The 14,568-nt window shown below is 37.8% G+C and overlaps 3 protein-coding genes across 3 annotated transcripts; 2 read left to right on the top strand and 1 right to left on the bottom strand.

Moving 5' to 3' along the window:
* Positions 1 to 2,750: 2,750 nt before the first annotated feature.
* LOC113732269 (ferredoxin-thioredoxin reductase, variable chain) lies at positions 2,751 to 3,614 on the bottom strand. The gene has a single exon (XM_027257951.2). It carries the CDS (start codon positions 3,461 to 3,463, stop codon positions 2,927 to 2,929), a length of 537 nt encoding a protein of 178 aa, XP_027113752.1. The 5' UTR covers positions 3,464 to 3,614; the 3' UTR covers positions 2,751 to 2,926.
* Positions 3,615 to 6,839: 3,225 nt separating this feature from the next.
* Positions 6,840 to 9,926, top strand: LOC140036958 (uncharacterized). The gene is made up of 5 exons (XM_072080263.1): positions 6,840 to 7,219; positions 7,889 to 7,937; positions 8,033 to 8,121; positions 8,217 to 8,537; positions 9,045 to 9,926. Exons 1-5 carry the CDS (start codon positions 7,118 to 7,120, stop codon positions 9,651 to 9,653), a joined length of 1,170 nt encoding a protein of 389 aa, XP_071936364.1. The 5' UTR covers positions 6,840 to 7,117; the 3' UTR covers positions 9,654 to 9,926.
* A 1,333-nt stretch (positions 9,927 to 11,259) lies between these two features.
* On the top strand, positions 11,260 to 13,367 carry LOC113728886 (uncharacterized). The gene is made up of 4 exons (XM_027253244.2): positions 11,260 to 11,790; positions 11,885 to 11,938; positions 12,036 to 12,264; positions 12,892 to 13,367. Exons 1-4 carry the CDS (start codon positions 11,260 to 11,262, stop codon positions 13,365 to 13,367), a joined length of 1,290 nt encoding a protein of 429 aa, XP_027109045.2.
* The last annotated feature ends 1,201 nt before the right edge of the window (positions 13,368 to 14,568 follow it).

Raw genomic sequence — 14,568 nt, 5'->3', positions numbered from 1 at the left:
TGTGGTAACTCAAGGAAGCACAAGCAGTCAGAGACTATAGCAGCACAAGTATATGTTAGCATCAAAGACAAGATTCGCATAAAGCAACTAAGCTATAATGTCAAAGAGTTCTCTATGTTTTCACCAATCCTTGTCCAAGCTCCAGAATAAGGAGTATAATATACTAAAAAAGAGCGCAGACAAAGACAAGATTCATGCACAAGAAAGATCCCCAAGACCCTAACAAATAGGGCAGATTAAAATCTATCAGTTAAAGAAGAGAATCAATAGCAGATACAAACCTAATACTTTAGTTCCCAGGGGTAATAATGGAAGAAGAACAAGGGAAACAGGAAGGAAGAATAATGCAAAACCCCCATATAAATATGTACAAGTTCAAAACAAGGAAAAGTTAGAGACGCGCCACACCTCTTTTACCCCAGTTTTACAATAAGCAATGAAAGCCAGTAAACCACGATCTAAATATTGTTATTTTTACAGAATACAAGTTGCCTAGGTTCACCACCTAAAGGTCACATGTTAAATGATGCTAGGATTGTGTCTTCAATGCTTTCCTCCAAATTAACTGAGAAAGGAAACCATTCAGTTCGCACACCTCCCATCCCTTATATCACGCACAGGAAAGTGACACGAAGAGAACGAGAGAGACAGAGAAACAGAGAGACAGAGAGAGAAGGAAGTCAGTCCATCCTTCCCATTTTCACATGAAAATGGTTTGCTACTGAGAAATCAAATGAAGAAACAGAAAATGAAAGGAGGAAAGAACTTCTTGTGCATACACAGAATGACAATGAAAACAACACACGTACTGAAAGATGGTGGAACCTGCAATTGCTGAAATATGCCACTGACTGAAAGCTATCACAACCTAAATAATGAGCACTGACACCTCGATAACATACCCATAGGAAGGGCCATACTTCACTAAACAGACAATCTTTTCAACAATGTTTAGCCTCCACTAAACATTTCGTTTCATAGTTATTTCTGCCAAAGTATTAGACAGGAATATTGATTCCTGGCAGGGAGAACACTCCCTAAGCTACAACTATTACCTAGAATAACTTAAGCAAAAACTTCTCTCTTCTAACTAGAGGGCTAAACATTTGGCTTCATAGTTATTTCTGCCAAAGTTTTAGACAGGAATATTGATTCCTGGTGGGGAGAACACTTGTTAAGCTACAAATATCATCTAAAATAACTTAAGCAAAATCTTCTCTCTTCTAACTAGAGTTATTGCAAGGGCTTGCAGATTGATACTCTTAAGCAATTTCTGAAATTTCTAAAACAGAGAACTTCAGCAATTCAGGGAAACTCCATTAATTGACCTTGAGGCATAACTGCAATTAGCACCTGATCAATCCCAATCTACCAGGAGTTTCAAAGATAGCCCAAGCAATGTAAATGCAAATACACATCAAATTAGGACAATATTGGATTCACATTCACTTAATTGCATTTTTAATCCAAGGAGAGAGAAGGGGGGGGGGAGGGGGGAGGAGGAATGCTCAATGATTACTTGGTAAATATTCACGGATGGCTAACAACAGAAGTAAGTCTATGCTTAATAGGGCTGACTTTAATCTGCTACACTCAAATTTTCCCCCAGTCCTCGCACTAGCCCTTCAAATCTGTAGCTATAGAAACCACCTCACGTACAGCGTTTTGAGCCGTTTATTAAATGCTAAAGCGCATGCTCCTAAATGTCGAAGGCAATGGGCATATTTTAGGATGAAACCTTCGAACTTTCAACTATCAATGCGCTTCTTGTGGACACTATAGCTGCATTTTCTACAACTTCAACAGTAAGAAGGCAGTGGGTTCGCCAACAAAATGCACTAATTTAGGAGACGATTAAGAAAAAAAATGGAAGTAGATTCATGTGATTAATAGATTAAGGAGACACTGTAAGCATTGAGCAAAGCTTGGGGGGGGGGGGGTGAGGAGCAAACGAACTTAAGCCAAATAAGCATATTCAGAAACAAATGGTATTTTAGGAAAAAGCTTTATAGGACAAAACAGGACAGTCTACACTAAGTACTTTGTCATTAAAATAATGAAGAATGAATGCTTCGAAGAACCATGGAGAAGTTTAATGGCACTAATGATGCTTGCAATTTTGTTGGAAAAGAAGAATACTACATCTGAATCTACTGAAATCACATAGATTCTTGGTTCCAATCCTTTGGTTTTTATTTGTTGACATCATGCTCTTCTGCCATTTGTTCTTCGCTAACCTCGGTCCCCCAAAGGGCATTACCTCCAATTTTTAACAAGTCGTCAACTGTGACTACTGGCAATCAGACAGGAGATGAAAAAAAAATTGAGTCTTTACAAACTTCAAGCAAAAGGGAAGTGCTAGGTGCTGAAGTCAAGATATGTGACATCCCTAAACACCCTCCCAAAATCCACACTAAATTGACTCAAAGTTTTGACCTAAACTCATTTAATTATGTGACATCTTCTTCTTTGGACTCAATCTTGTACATGAAAAGCTCAAGAGTAAACTATCTGCAGCAGTACAGAACCATTCCATCTAAAATAGATCCAATTAAGGAATTCTTCTTCTTTAAACTGCATACAGCAACTATAATGCTCAAGAATAAACTACCTACAACAGTGCAAATAGTTTTGATCTAAATCCATATCAGCTATTCTCTTTTTCTTTAGACTGGAAAATAACTAAATATGCTCGAGTGTAAATTTCTTATCTGCAGCAGTAGAAAAATTCTGATTGGTATCCATGAAACTAGGCAATATCTTCTTCTTTAGGCTGCATAAATTGCTCAGAAATATATTATCTACAACAATACATAAAACAGCACGTGTACAAAAAGTTAGTCTACATATTCAAGTGGCAGGATTATGCTCGACCCAAAAAGAAAAGAAGACGAAGAAACAATTCAAGCAGCAGAAAATACTTAAATCAGTCAAGATACTCAAACTCATCCTCTTTCAAATGTGCAAAGAACTTGACCGGCCCCTTTTTCCCCTCAACGTGCTCCTCCACAAACTCCACTTTATACGGCAAATTAGCAGAAATTTTCTTGCCCTTATGCACTGCAACATACTGCTTCAAGAACCCAATTCTCCCATTTAAATCAGTCTCCGGAACTTTCGGAACATGGTAAACTTTCAATGGAACTTTTACCCTAACTCTGGCCCCAAATTTCCCTTGTGCTTCAGCTGCTTTTTCATCATAAACACCATCAACACTATCCTTGCTGTCTGAATTTGACGATTTTACTGAATTGGAGGATGTCTCTGCAGCCTCAACTACTGTAGTAGAACTGGAATCTGAGGAACATTTGATGGGTGCTGTACAATTTCTTGAAGGGAATTTGATCCTGGCAAAAGGGTTGTCTAAAGATGGGATTCTGGGAGATGGGATGATGAGAGAATTGGTTTTAGAGATGGGAATGTTAAGAATTGAAGAAGAGAAGAAAGACGAAGAAGTAGTCATGTTTTTTTTTCCCAATATTTTTGAGGTTATGACCTATGAACTAAGAAGAACTAACGAACAACAATGGTTGGATTTTTCTTGGTGCTGAATTTGTTTGGGATTATATATACATTCGTGAGAGATATACTCGAGCTACCATTGTCTGAGGTGGAATCACAGGTGACAAAAAAAAACAAAAAAAAAAAAGGTTTAGAAACTTAATATTATCTAGTTTATATGGTTGAGGTCATTGAGATGCTCTATTGTTTGCGGGATCCTTTCACAATGTGACACGCATGTGCTTTCTGATCACCCGATGGCTGCAAGATTGTCAAACCATTTTGTTTGACATAGAATTTCTTGATTTTATAAAACCAAAATAAAACATCTTTCATTTTCATCTCCATGGGGCTAAAATCAGCTCATAGTATGATTTTTGTTCACAATGGGACAAATTTCAGAAAAATTGTCTAGTCTCAAACATGAGAGTGACATGTGCAAGCTAATTCTTTTTCATGGTTATTGACTTCAAATGAATCAAATTAATTGTTGTATTTTAACTTCGCAGTGGAATGGTCTTAAATATCTCACAGTTTTTAACTCGTATTTTTGGTTTAAATACTTTTTTGAACGTTTTCAAACCGGAACAAAAAAAATACAAAAGCCAACATCTAAAAACAAGAAAGGAAAAAAACCCTCCTAAGTTGTAATATCTCAAAATTTTATGTGGATCAACTGGTAATCTTTCTCTCAAGTCTTCTTGAATATGTATTCCGAATTAAAATAGATATTTCCTTGACATTTGCCGATGTCACAATCAATTAAGGATCTGATTGGATGGTTTATATTTTTTTTAGGTGTTTATCTAAAATTTTATTGTAACTTACTCTAATCATTTTTTAAAAAAATATTAGTGATCGTCTAAATCTGACCCACAACTGGTAACTTTCGCCACCCACACCAACCTTTGCCACTTTGACACTAATACCTTATTTAATTTATTTTTTCTTTGATTTTTTATTTTAAAAAAAAACATGTGAGTGTTTTAAAGTACTACCATTATAGATGGTTTTTTAAACAAATTTTGATTTTTTAAAGATAAGCAAAAAAAAAGTCATCCAAACAGGCCCTGTAGATTTTAGTCATTCCTAGGTGTAAATTAACTAAACCATTTGATTGGTACTCATGAATAGCTTAATCAAAAGTTCAACTCGAACTCCACGTTGATTGAGTACAAGTTGAATTTGAGTTATTTGATAAGGTAATTGAATAGTGTTCGAGTAAAAAAGGAAAAAAAAAACAAAATTCGATTTCTAGTCAAGCCTTATTAAGCTTGAAAAACGAGCTTAAAAACTCAATTGAATTTGATTAAACTCGACTGAGTTCAATTTGGATAGGGGGTGGTAATGGATCGTGTCATGTACTTATCGTATAATATCAATATCATGTTCATGTTAGAAAATCTCAATCCTAATCCAATCCATTAGACTTTTGTGTTGTGTTGTATCATAATATGTTTGTTGACAGGTTGATCCAAGCCGACCCACATAACGCATTAAATATTTTATATGATTAAAAGAATTTGATGCATTATTTTGCCAAATCTACCTACTAATCTATCCTAAAAACAGTCTACCATTTTGATTACTTATTTTAACCGATTTGATTATATAATCGATTCAATGTTGCTATTGTTAAGATAAATGATAAATTTTTTGAAATATATAGTCAACACAAAATTTACAGTTTTTTAAAAAATTCATAAAATAATAGATAATGAAGCTCTCCAAGCATAATGTAAGTTACAAATTTGGCCTTATTTGGATTGCTAATTCTTTTTTTCATTTTTTTTTCATTTTCTGTGAATATTTCTTCTACACATTTCTTAATGACCTTTTATCTTGCATATATCATATCCTAAAATATTGCTAAAGTAATTTTTCTCCAAAAACTCTTTAAAAAATAGGATACAATTAATCAACATTTTAGAAGCATGATTATATAGTTCCATATACGATAAGATATAAACTTGTGAGATTTTAAAACTTTTAATTGAAATCTTCAAGCCAACTTTGATCGTTGTTAGTTTGTATTACATACTCAAAATGGCATCTATAATGTTTAATTATTATCATAAAGTAAGCAGTTTACCAAGCTAGGGCGTCAACCTGCGAGTTAAACCAACCCAACCTACTTACATTCGTATCACTAATAGGTTAACCCAATAACGATCCACTAAAGTTCGAGTCATGTTAAAACCTGTTAATTTCAGATCGTGTTCGAGTCGTATTATCGTGTCGTGCCAGAAATTGTCACCCTTAAATTTGGACGAGTTCGAGCTCAAATTCAAGTAAGGTGAATTAAGTTCGAGCTCAACTTTAAAGAACTTGAGCTCACTCGACCTTAACTTTAAAGAGTTTAACAAACTTAAGCTTAAGGATTGTACACTATTCGAATTCGACTTGATTGATAGCAACCCTCATCATTCCTAAAAGGAATAGTGATAAACAGTGTCATTTTGGGTTTGTGCTTGGAAAAAACACGCAAAGGAATTGTCGGTGACAAAGCTAAAAAATGCCAAAGTCGGGAAATGTGCGGCTGAATGGGAATGATACCATGACACTAATGGGTCAATCTTGCGAACTGGGCTACTTTAGCAATTGGCTTTTTCTATTCTTGTAAGGGCATGAAATCAAAATTTCTGACACGACCAAGAATGGTTGGTGGATCCATGGGTACAGACCTTACTTCTAAAGGATAATTTCATATTGCACCTTCAATTGTCCCATTTAAGCATAAAACATGTCCCATTTTAGGGACTAAAGCATAAAAGATTTTATATTTAGAAATTAAAGTGTGAAAGATTTTAGTTAAGTGGGATAGATTTCATACTTTAGGCACTGAAGTATTTCATTTCAAAGTTTAGAGACCAAAATAAAAATTCCAATATAGTTAAAAGGGTGGATAGTGAAATTAACCCTACTTTCAAGACTTTACTTAAATCAAATTCACACGGATCACAACCTTCCCATGTTGCTTTTTCCTACATATGATGATGAGCTAATCCATAAATTTGCAATGAGTCGTGGAAAACATGTTCCAAAACACAAAGAGGGTGTTTGGATTGGCATTTTTTGCCTTATTCCAAAAAATATGTCAAATTGGTGTTTGGATAACAAAGAGTAGATCAGAATAATATACATGTACATTCCATCTCGTATGTTCCAACATGTTGATTATGGTCAAAACTAAATCTAGTTGATGCATGAACTGTAGGCCCACGTGGACATATACCTGGCATACCCATTCGGAGTTAACAAGTCTTGACCGACAGGGGCCCTCCACTTCAACTGTGTTTCACTTGCTTACAGTTACAAATTTTGTACCGTTGCACCTTCCGTCTGAGTAAAGCAAAGGGAAAGCTGCTCCATCAAAGCCGTCGTCAGAGAACTTATTCGGCCGAGCAGCTCTTTCGCTGAGCAATTACTTCATCATCCAACCCATTCAACGACTACATCATAAAGGCAATTGGAAACTATCAGGAAGACTGAGTCTACAACTACCAAGCGGCCGAAGGAATTGATTCCTCTGCCATGAAGTGATAGCAAATTTCATTTCGCGTGGGAGGTTGGGACAGCGTGTCGTTCTATAAATCTGTGAAGCAAAGGTTTCGATATGCAATTACAGAAGCGCCTCCACGATTGGAGCGCGGTAGTATGTGATTCGGCTCACCTTTCATCGATCGATTGCAAGTGCAGCGCATTGGAAAGGAAAGAGGTAAGTGCTCTTATCTTCCCAGGTTTCTTGCCCTTGTAATACGCCGTTAAGCTGCCATACAACGGTCGGTAATTTCTTTTTTAGACTTATCTAATTGGTTGGTCAAATTTCTATCATGTTTGATTTCGGTAGGTCCTTGTTAAAATTTCTCCCATTTCTTTCAAGTTGCTGCGTATTTGATGAATCGCATGAATGTTAAATTAGGGTTCCGTGACTGGCATTATTCCCAAATATGCGTTTAATTACAGTTGAAGAATCATCAATTGATGTTCACGGTTGTGTAATTTTTCTAGAGAATTACTTTCTTATCTACCCTGATGCTTCAATTTTTCAAGCCGCCGGTCTAGTTGATCTGCATTGCTGTTTAAAGTTATGCTGAGATGTCAAAACAATTTGCCTACGACAGTCATTTTTTAGACTTAGGCATAGAATACAGAATATGCTTTACAGTTAGAAATACAAAACTCATAGGTGAAGATGTTCATCAATTGGTTCAACTGTGTCAGTAATTTATGGGACTCCCTCATTCTTAACGTATTTGCATTTGGATAGCATTCTAAACTTCGTTATTGTCTGATGAAGAACTTATGGGCATCCTGCTACCCATGTTTTGTGTCAATTTTTTCCCCATAACCACCCAAGATGTGCTAATGTATGTGTGATCTATAGGAAGTTTTCATGCCCGTGAGCAATTCAAATATTCAGAGTTCAGGCGTCGGTGAGTCTTCCCCCTACCATACCACTATATTTGGCACCAATACTCTAATCCAAATGTGTAGAACCTTTCTTACTTATTGTTGGATTGTGTTACAGAATCCCCTTGCAGCCCTAGTTCTTCTGTCACTGCCCATTCCTCTTGTGGCTCTAACGATTTTCACGAGGCCCTACAAAACTACTTTGACGTAAGATATCCATTTTCTATGCCGTTTTATTTCATCTGCTATTGTGCATACAACATATTTATAAAAGACTGATGTGCTTATTGGTTTTTTCATAGATGTCTGAGAAAAAATATTGGCTGCCCTGGGAGGAGGATCTTTATGTCCGCACGTACGTGGAGTGGCAGCAGAATGGAAAATGGGAGGCAACTCGTAGCACGTTGGCTAACTTCACTGCATTGGCTAACTACTTGACCCAAGAGTGTGGGCTCGGTTGCACTGCAAGCCAATGCCAATCCAAATACTATCGCATGGTGGAGAAATGGAGGTTGTTCACTCATCTCCGGGGAGATTCAGCCAAACCTGAGACTGGGATAGGGTGGGACGCCGAGCATAAATGCTTCCAAGCTGGAGCTGATCAGTGGGCTTATTTGTACCAGGTTATTTCTGACCATTGTATGCATGTTCCATTGTATTTCTTTATCACTGAGGTTCTGCAGTAGTTACAGACTTTCGTTTACATAATTAGTCTTCTCAATTACCTTGGTTACATACATGCCAATTCCTTATGACCCAGTGAGAATGGAAGAACACATGTTATCTGTCATTAGCTCTTTTTAAAGTAGGCTTTTGAAAGCGATAGTAGGAAAAAGACTTTTTCGCTGTTACAGGCTTTTTGCTGTTGCTTTAGTTCTGATAGTATTACAGAACAGTGCGTCTCTACTAGGGTGAAACAGCTTACTATCTAATTGTTTCGTCTGAGACTAAAACAAAGTACGGGTCAATGTAATCATATTGATTATGTATACAGAATTCAAAGTTGGAAGAATTGGAGACATCTGAATTATTTTTGTTTCTTGTACTTCAATTCCTGCTCTGTCTTATACATTTTGCACTACCTGCTGGACATAGAATGCGCATCTAACTTAGCTTCTTCATACAAATAGATAAACAAGCACTATTTGGAGTTCCAACACCCAAATAGTGCTGATTTGGTGATGCAATGGGATGCGGTTATGGGTGGCAAACACGCCACTGGCAGTCGAGCTCAGTCCTCGGCACAGCCCTCCCCACAATATGTGCCTCCCCGAGTAAGGAGACGTAGGGGGGACAGTAGTGACATCAAAGGGAAAGGAGTGGCTTCAAGCTCTGTTATTGACCCTCCACATCACTTCCTTTCATCAGACGATGAAGACAGCCCTGTTCCAAGAAATCCTGGCAAACGTCCAATTTCCAGTGGTGCTTATAGCTCTGAGAAGGATGGATCTAGAGGTGCGAAGTCTCGACGGTCGGGGTCTGAAAACTACCAAGAAGCGCTTAGCAATTTCAACAGATTCTCTTGTATTGCGGCAAATGAAAAAGAGTCCAGAGAGAAATATTCCATAGCTGCTGCCAAAAAAGCTGTCGAGAGCTTGGGATTGGAGAAGCGGCTGCATATGTTCTTGTTGAAGGAGTTGCTGGATGAAGAGTTTAGAGCTCTGTTTCTTAGCTTCAGTAGGGATGAGCAGTTAACATGGATTGAAATGTTCATCATCCCGAAGATGGAGGGGAAGTGAAGTTGAGGTGTTTATTGGCTGCCCGTATTTCTTGTTTACTATTTGTTGAATGACTTTTATAAATTTTCGTTATCGGCTAGTAAGTTCTTGTTTAATGCTATGGCCATTCATGGTTGTCAAATACCAGATTTTGATTGGGTTTGCTATGACCCAAAATGCTTGGCTTAGTATTTTGATAGGTGTTGTTTATGCTCCCACGTCTAAGTAATTTGGTGTAAAATTTCTATCATTTAACTATGCAAGTTTGTTAAATATGTTGGTTTGAAAGTGGCATCAACTTGTATGAGTGTTGTTGAACCTGGATTGATTTGCATGTGCTAATTTCATCAATTTACGGGCTGTTAATTTGGGTTGTTAAGGTCAATTGAAATTCTGTCTCCATGTTTGAATGTAACAAGTATTATGTTTATATAGCTCCACAGATTTATCCACATGGATCAAAGGAGACACTTCCCTTTGCAATCATGGGTTCTGGTTCCCTTGCTGTCATGGCTGTCTTTGTATGCTGTTTTGTTTGAGCTTATGGGTTTGTCATGGCTGTTTTTGGTAAGTCTTTGCTATTTTACGAACAACAGCCTTTTATCTTGAATATTTCATTGACTCGATCCAATCATGCTCGGGATACTCTCTGTTTATTCTTTAATTACAGCCTGCATACTTTTATTAATTTAGTGGAAGTTTATGTGTAAGACAGGGGTTTATTCATTACGGTAAAAACTTCATCAGGGGCCCTCTAAAGAAATGGGAATTGGGAGCCTCACGTTCTCCACTATGTGAATAGTCTCCACTTCCTAATTATTTTGGAAGACTCAAACGTGACATTCGGTGCAGCCATTATGGAACTGAGACATTTGCAAACGTCAACCCAATGGGCATGGAAACAACAACACAAATCCTGACAAAATTGATTTTATTGCCTCCCCACGTTTCTGAGCAGATGAAGCACAGGCTCACTTGGTTCCTTATGAAAAAGCTTAGATGTTATTTTTGTTTTATTAGATAGCATATTTTTCAAAACGCTCGAGAGTTGCATACTCTCTGGTTCAAAAAAAAATAATAATAATTGCTCTGCCTTTATGTGACATAAACATATGCTTGGATGATTACATCAATGGAACTTCTAAGGACAATAATGTGTGAAACCCGAATCTTGTGCATATAAAGAGAATAAGTCCAACGTACCCGATATGTATGATCTTTTGATATGAAAAGATGAGATATTCTGAGAGTGTTTAAAGTGTACACTGTCAAGAATAGTTCCATTCTTGCAAGTCTTTACTCTTATCAAAAGGTGAGCTTTTAAAGATCATTTTGTCATTTCACGGGGCCTTATACATCTTTAAAAAAGGGGACTTGTAAGAGAATAACTTCACGGGTGTTGGTACAGACAACTATGATCCCATGTGCATCCCAATTACCTTGGTTACATCAGTTTTTTTTCAAATTCATGTCCATTCTCGCCCTTTAAAATCAGACATCCACCAACCATCTCGTTATCACCAGCTTTCCAAAACTTGGTATATCTCTCTTCCACTAGTAAGTCCTTGTTTTTTTTTCCCTGCTTTCCCATTCGCGAAACCGTAAGCAACATTTGTCCTGTTCCTACATGGCAAACTTCATCCCAAACTTCTCAACTTCGTATGGCACTAGCTCTGAGAATGATGATGAGGCAATTCTCAATGGCGCAGCAATTTTGCTATTTGCACCTGAAGCTGAACAATATGATGGTCCTCTTATCAAAGTACCCTGCCGAACTGGAGATATGCCTGGTTGGAAGTGGGTGCAAGAGCTAATCCTTGGTCACCCGCTTCGAATATTGGAGAATTGTCGAATAACGGTTGATAATTTCATGAGACTTTGTGACATTTTGGTTCAAAATAACTACGTGCCGCAAAATCCGCACAAGCATGTGTCTATTGAGGAATCACTGGCTATGACTCTAGTCATGTTGAGCCATAGCACGCGTACTCGAGTAGTGGCGGAGAGATTTCAACACTCCACTGAAACCATTCACAGAAATGTAGCGGAAGTGTTGTTGGGACTGTGTAGATTTGCGCAAAGGATTATTCGACCAAGACAAACAAATGACGTGCATCCAAAAATACGATATAGCACCAAGTATTATCCTTGGTTTAAGGTTAATGTTGGGATACCTCCTCAAACATTTATTTTTCCGAAAAAGCTGGCTATTTTCATGCAAACATTTACATATATTGCTTTCACACTAATAGACAGAACCAAGTCATGCTTATGGTGCTTATATTTACCAAACTGCTGCTTTAGAAGTTCGTAATAGCCACTGTCTTCTTTCTTAATTGAAGGTTTCACAATCACCCTTATCTACATGTCAATGACTATTTCATTTGCTCGAACAAAATGCAGGATGCTATTGGCGCTATGGATGGCACTCATATCCCTGCTTCGGTGCCCACAAATGAGCAAATGGCCTACACTAATAGACATGGAACCCAATCTCAGAATGTTTTAGCTGTATGTGACCATGACATGCGCTTTGTGTATGTCTATGCCGGATGGGAGGGAAGCGCACACGATGCTCGGGTCTTTGAAAGTGCACTTCGAATGCACACTGACTTCCCAATTCCACCCCCAGGTTCGACAACTTGTGTTTATTTCTGGTTGGGCCAAACAAACATTTATCTACGTGTGTTTGATGTCCATACAGTACTTATAAGTGGCATCCTGCAGAAGCCTTAACTGCTCGCTAATTTATTATTGTGCATTGAATAAATTCTTAGACGTGCTTCCAGTAATAGGTGGAAAGTAAAAAAGAATGGCAAATGGACTAAAGAATACAAACCCGTCTTCTTGTAGTAGCACCTCTAGCTTTTTATACTTTTCAACCGTAGTGCCTGTTCTCATATCAAACTAAAATGGAATAACAGGTCTCAGTTTTGGTATGGCTAGTGGCAGGTTTTTTAAGTTTACAATAGAAAGAGTTTACCTTTGAGTTTCTGCACAGGGTTGCTACCAAGCGAAAGAGATTCTCAAATATGTGAAGCATCGTTGATTTTTTTAAAGAGTCGTACACGTGTCCTATCCTTGTCAGCCACGAAAATAGATATCCAAAGTATTCCACTTTCATTTCTTTCTTAAGCCTCAGCAGTCGAAATTATTGTGGACATCCCAATTATGAGAATTTCTTAGCCCTCCCTTAAAGTTTTCACCATTTTCAATATGCCAACTCAGAAGCTTAGCTAGTCAATTTCTTTGTGTTTAGGCAAGTACTACTTGGTGGATGCGGCATACAAGATGATGCCGGGATTCTTAGAACCATTTAAAGGAGGACGTGTTTCACGTGTTGGGCAAGGATGTGGCCGAGGCCAAGGACCGAAGGAGCTATTTAATACCCGTCACTCCCAACTTCGCAATGTAGTTGAGCGATCTTTTGGTGTCTTGAAACAACGATTTGCCTATTTGAAGGGACCTGTCCCATATTCCTATATGCAAACACAAATCAATGTAGTCATTGCATGTTGTGCATTGCACAATTTCTTAAGGGAAACTCAACCCTCGGATGATCACTTCCTGCAATATGAACAAGAGGACATACAAGTACAAGCCGAAGCTGGCGGTAATCCATACCCGAATATACAACCATTGGCTGTGCCCCCACATGAGATAGCAGCTTGGAAAGCAATGAGAGAAGAAATGGCTAATCAAATGCATGCTAGTTCACGCAGGCGAAGGCAGTAGACGTTGGAACTTCGCAATGGCCAACTAATAAACGCCACCCTGAATCTATGGAAAGTTGTGCAACTTAATAGGTTTAATGTGGAAGAGGATGCATATAATCCTCGGCCAAATTTAGGGAGGTGTATGTTTTGTTGTACTTAGTTCAAGCTGCCGTATTAGCTTCAAGGTGGAAATGTTGGCTAGTAAAAGATAGAGACGACATCTCCAGCTTGTGTAATGTAATTATAAGTTTGTATTGTGTGTTGAATGTTTCATTTCTCTCAAACTGCTTGCCTCCTGCTCCAAGAATTTAATGACTGCATGCATTGTTTTCTCCTCCCTATTTTGCAATATCTGCTCTTATATTCCCAGGTTTACATCATCTTATGGTCTGCGGTTTTTTCATAATAAACCTGAGATGTCAAGAGCTCCAACATCACACCCGTTAACGGATACTTCCAACCCCTTGGTGGTCTGTGTCCATAGTAGCCCCATCGCCAAATCTCAGTCCAGCGCCTACGTAGATGGAGATTTTAACACAAAGGGACGAAGAAAGAACTGCTCTTCTAATTGTATGCATCGTCTGAGTTATCAAACTGGTCCGCAGCAAAAGGGAATGGAGGTTTACACGAATGGCTTAGTTGCCTCATGTTCCTTTAGGAAGTAGTTGCTTTGAGTGCCTAACTTCTCAGTTGCATGAAACTTGGACTGCCTCCGCTTTGCCCCAGTGTTTAGAACCCTGGCATTCGTCAAGGCAAATTACGGGTCACTGAGCTGCATGAAGCTAAAGTACGTCTGCATGAGAAAGCTGGCCAATTCTTTTATCTGTCCTCATATCGACTAAAGTAATGTATCCACGTGGTCCAACCTGGCAATGAGGACGGTCTCAAGTGAAGAATTGTCACTAAAGTTGTCCAAACATTTTTTTGTTATCTGAGACATTTTTCCATTATCTAGAATATTTTATCAAATAATACTCCAAATAATAGATATCCAAACACAGTCAAAGTAAATTCTTTGCATTTCATTTTATCAAATCCACACACAAATTTTTTATTTTCTTTGAACAATTTTTTTTTGTTTTGAGTTTATTATTCACACTAAAAATCAGTTTTATATTGATTACCATTTTCCACGCATATAATTGTTAGAATTAATCTTCTGTACGCTGATAATATATACACTTTCACTATTGGATGCATGACATATAATCTGAATTTGA

Source organism: Coffea arabica, chromosome 2e, assembly GCF_036785885.1.
Source record: "Coffea arabica cultivar ET-39 chromosome 2e, Coffea Arabica ET-39 HiFi, whole genome shotgun sequence".
Lineage (NCBI taxonomy): Eukaryota > Viridiplantae > Streptophyta > Magnoliopsida > Gentianales > Rubiaceae > Coffea > Coffea arabica.
Note: the sequence above shows the minus strand (reverse complement) of the source record. Positions and strands in the feature narration are given on the sequence as shown.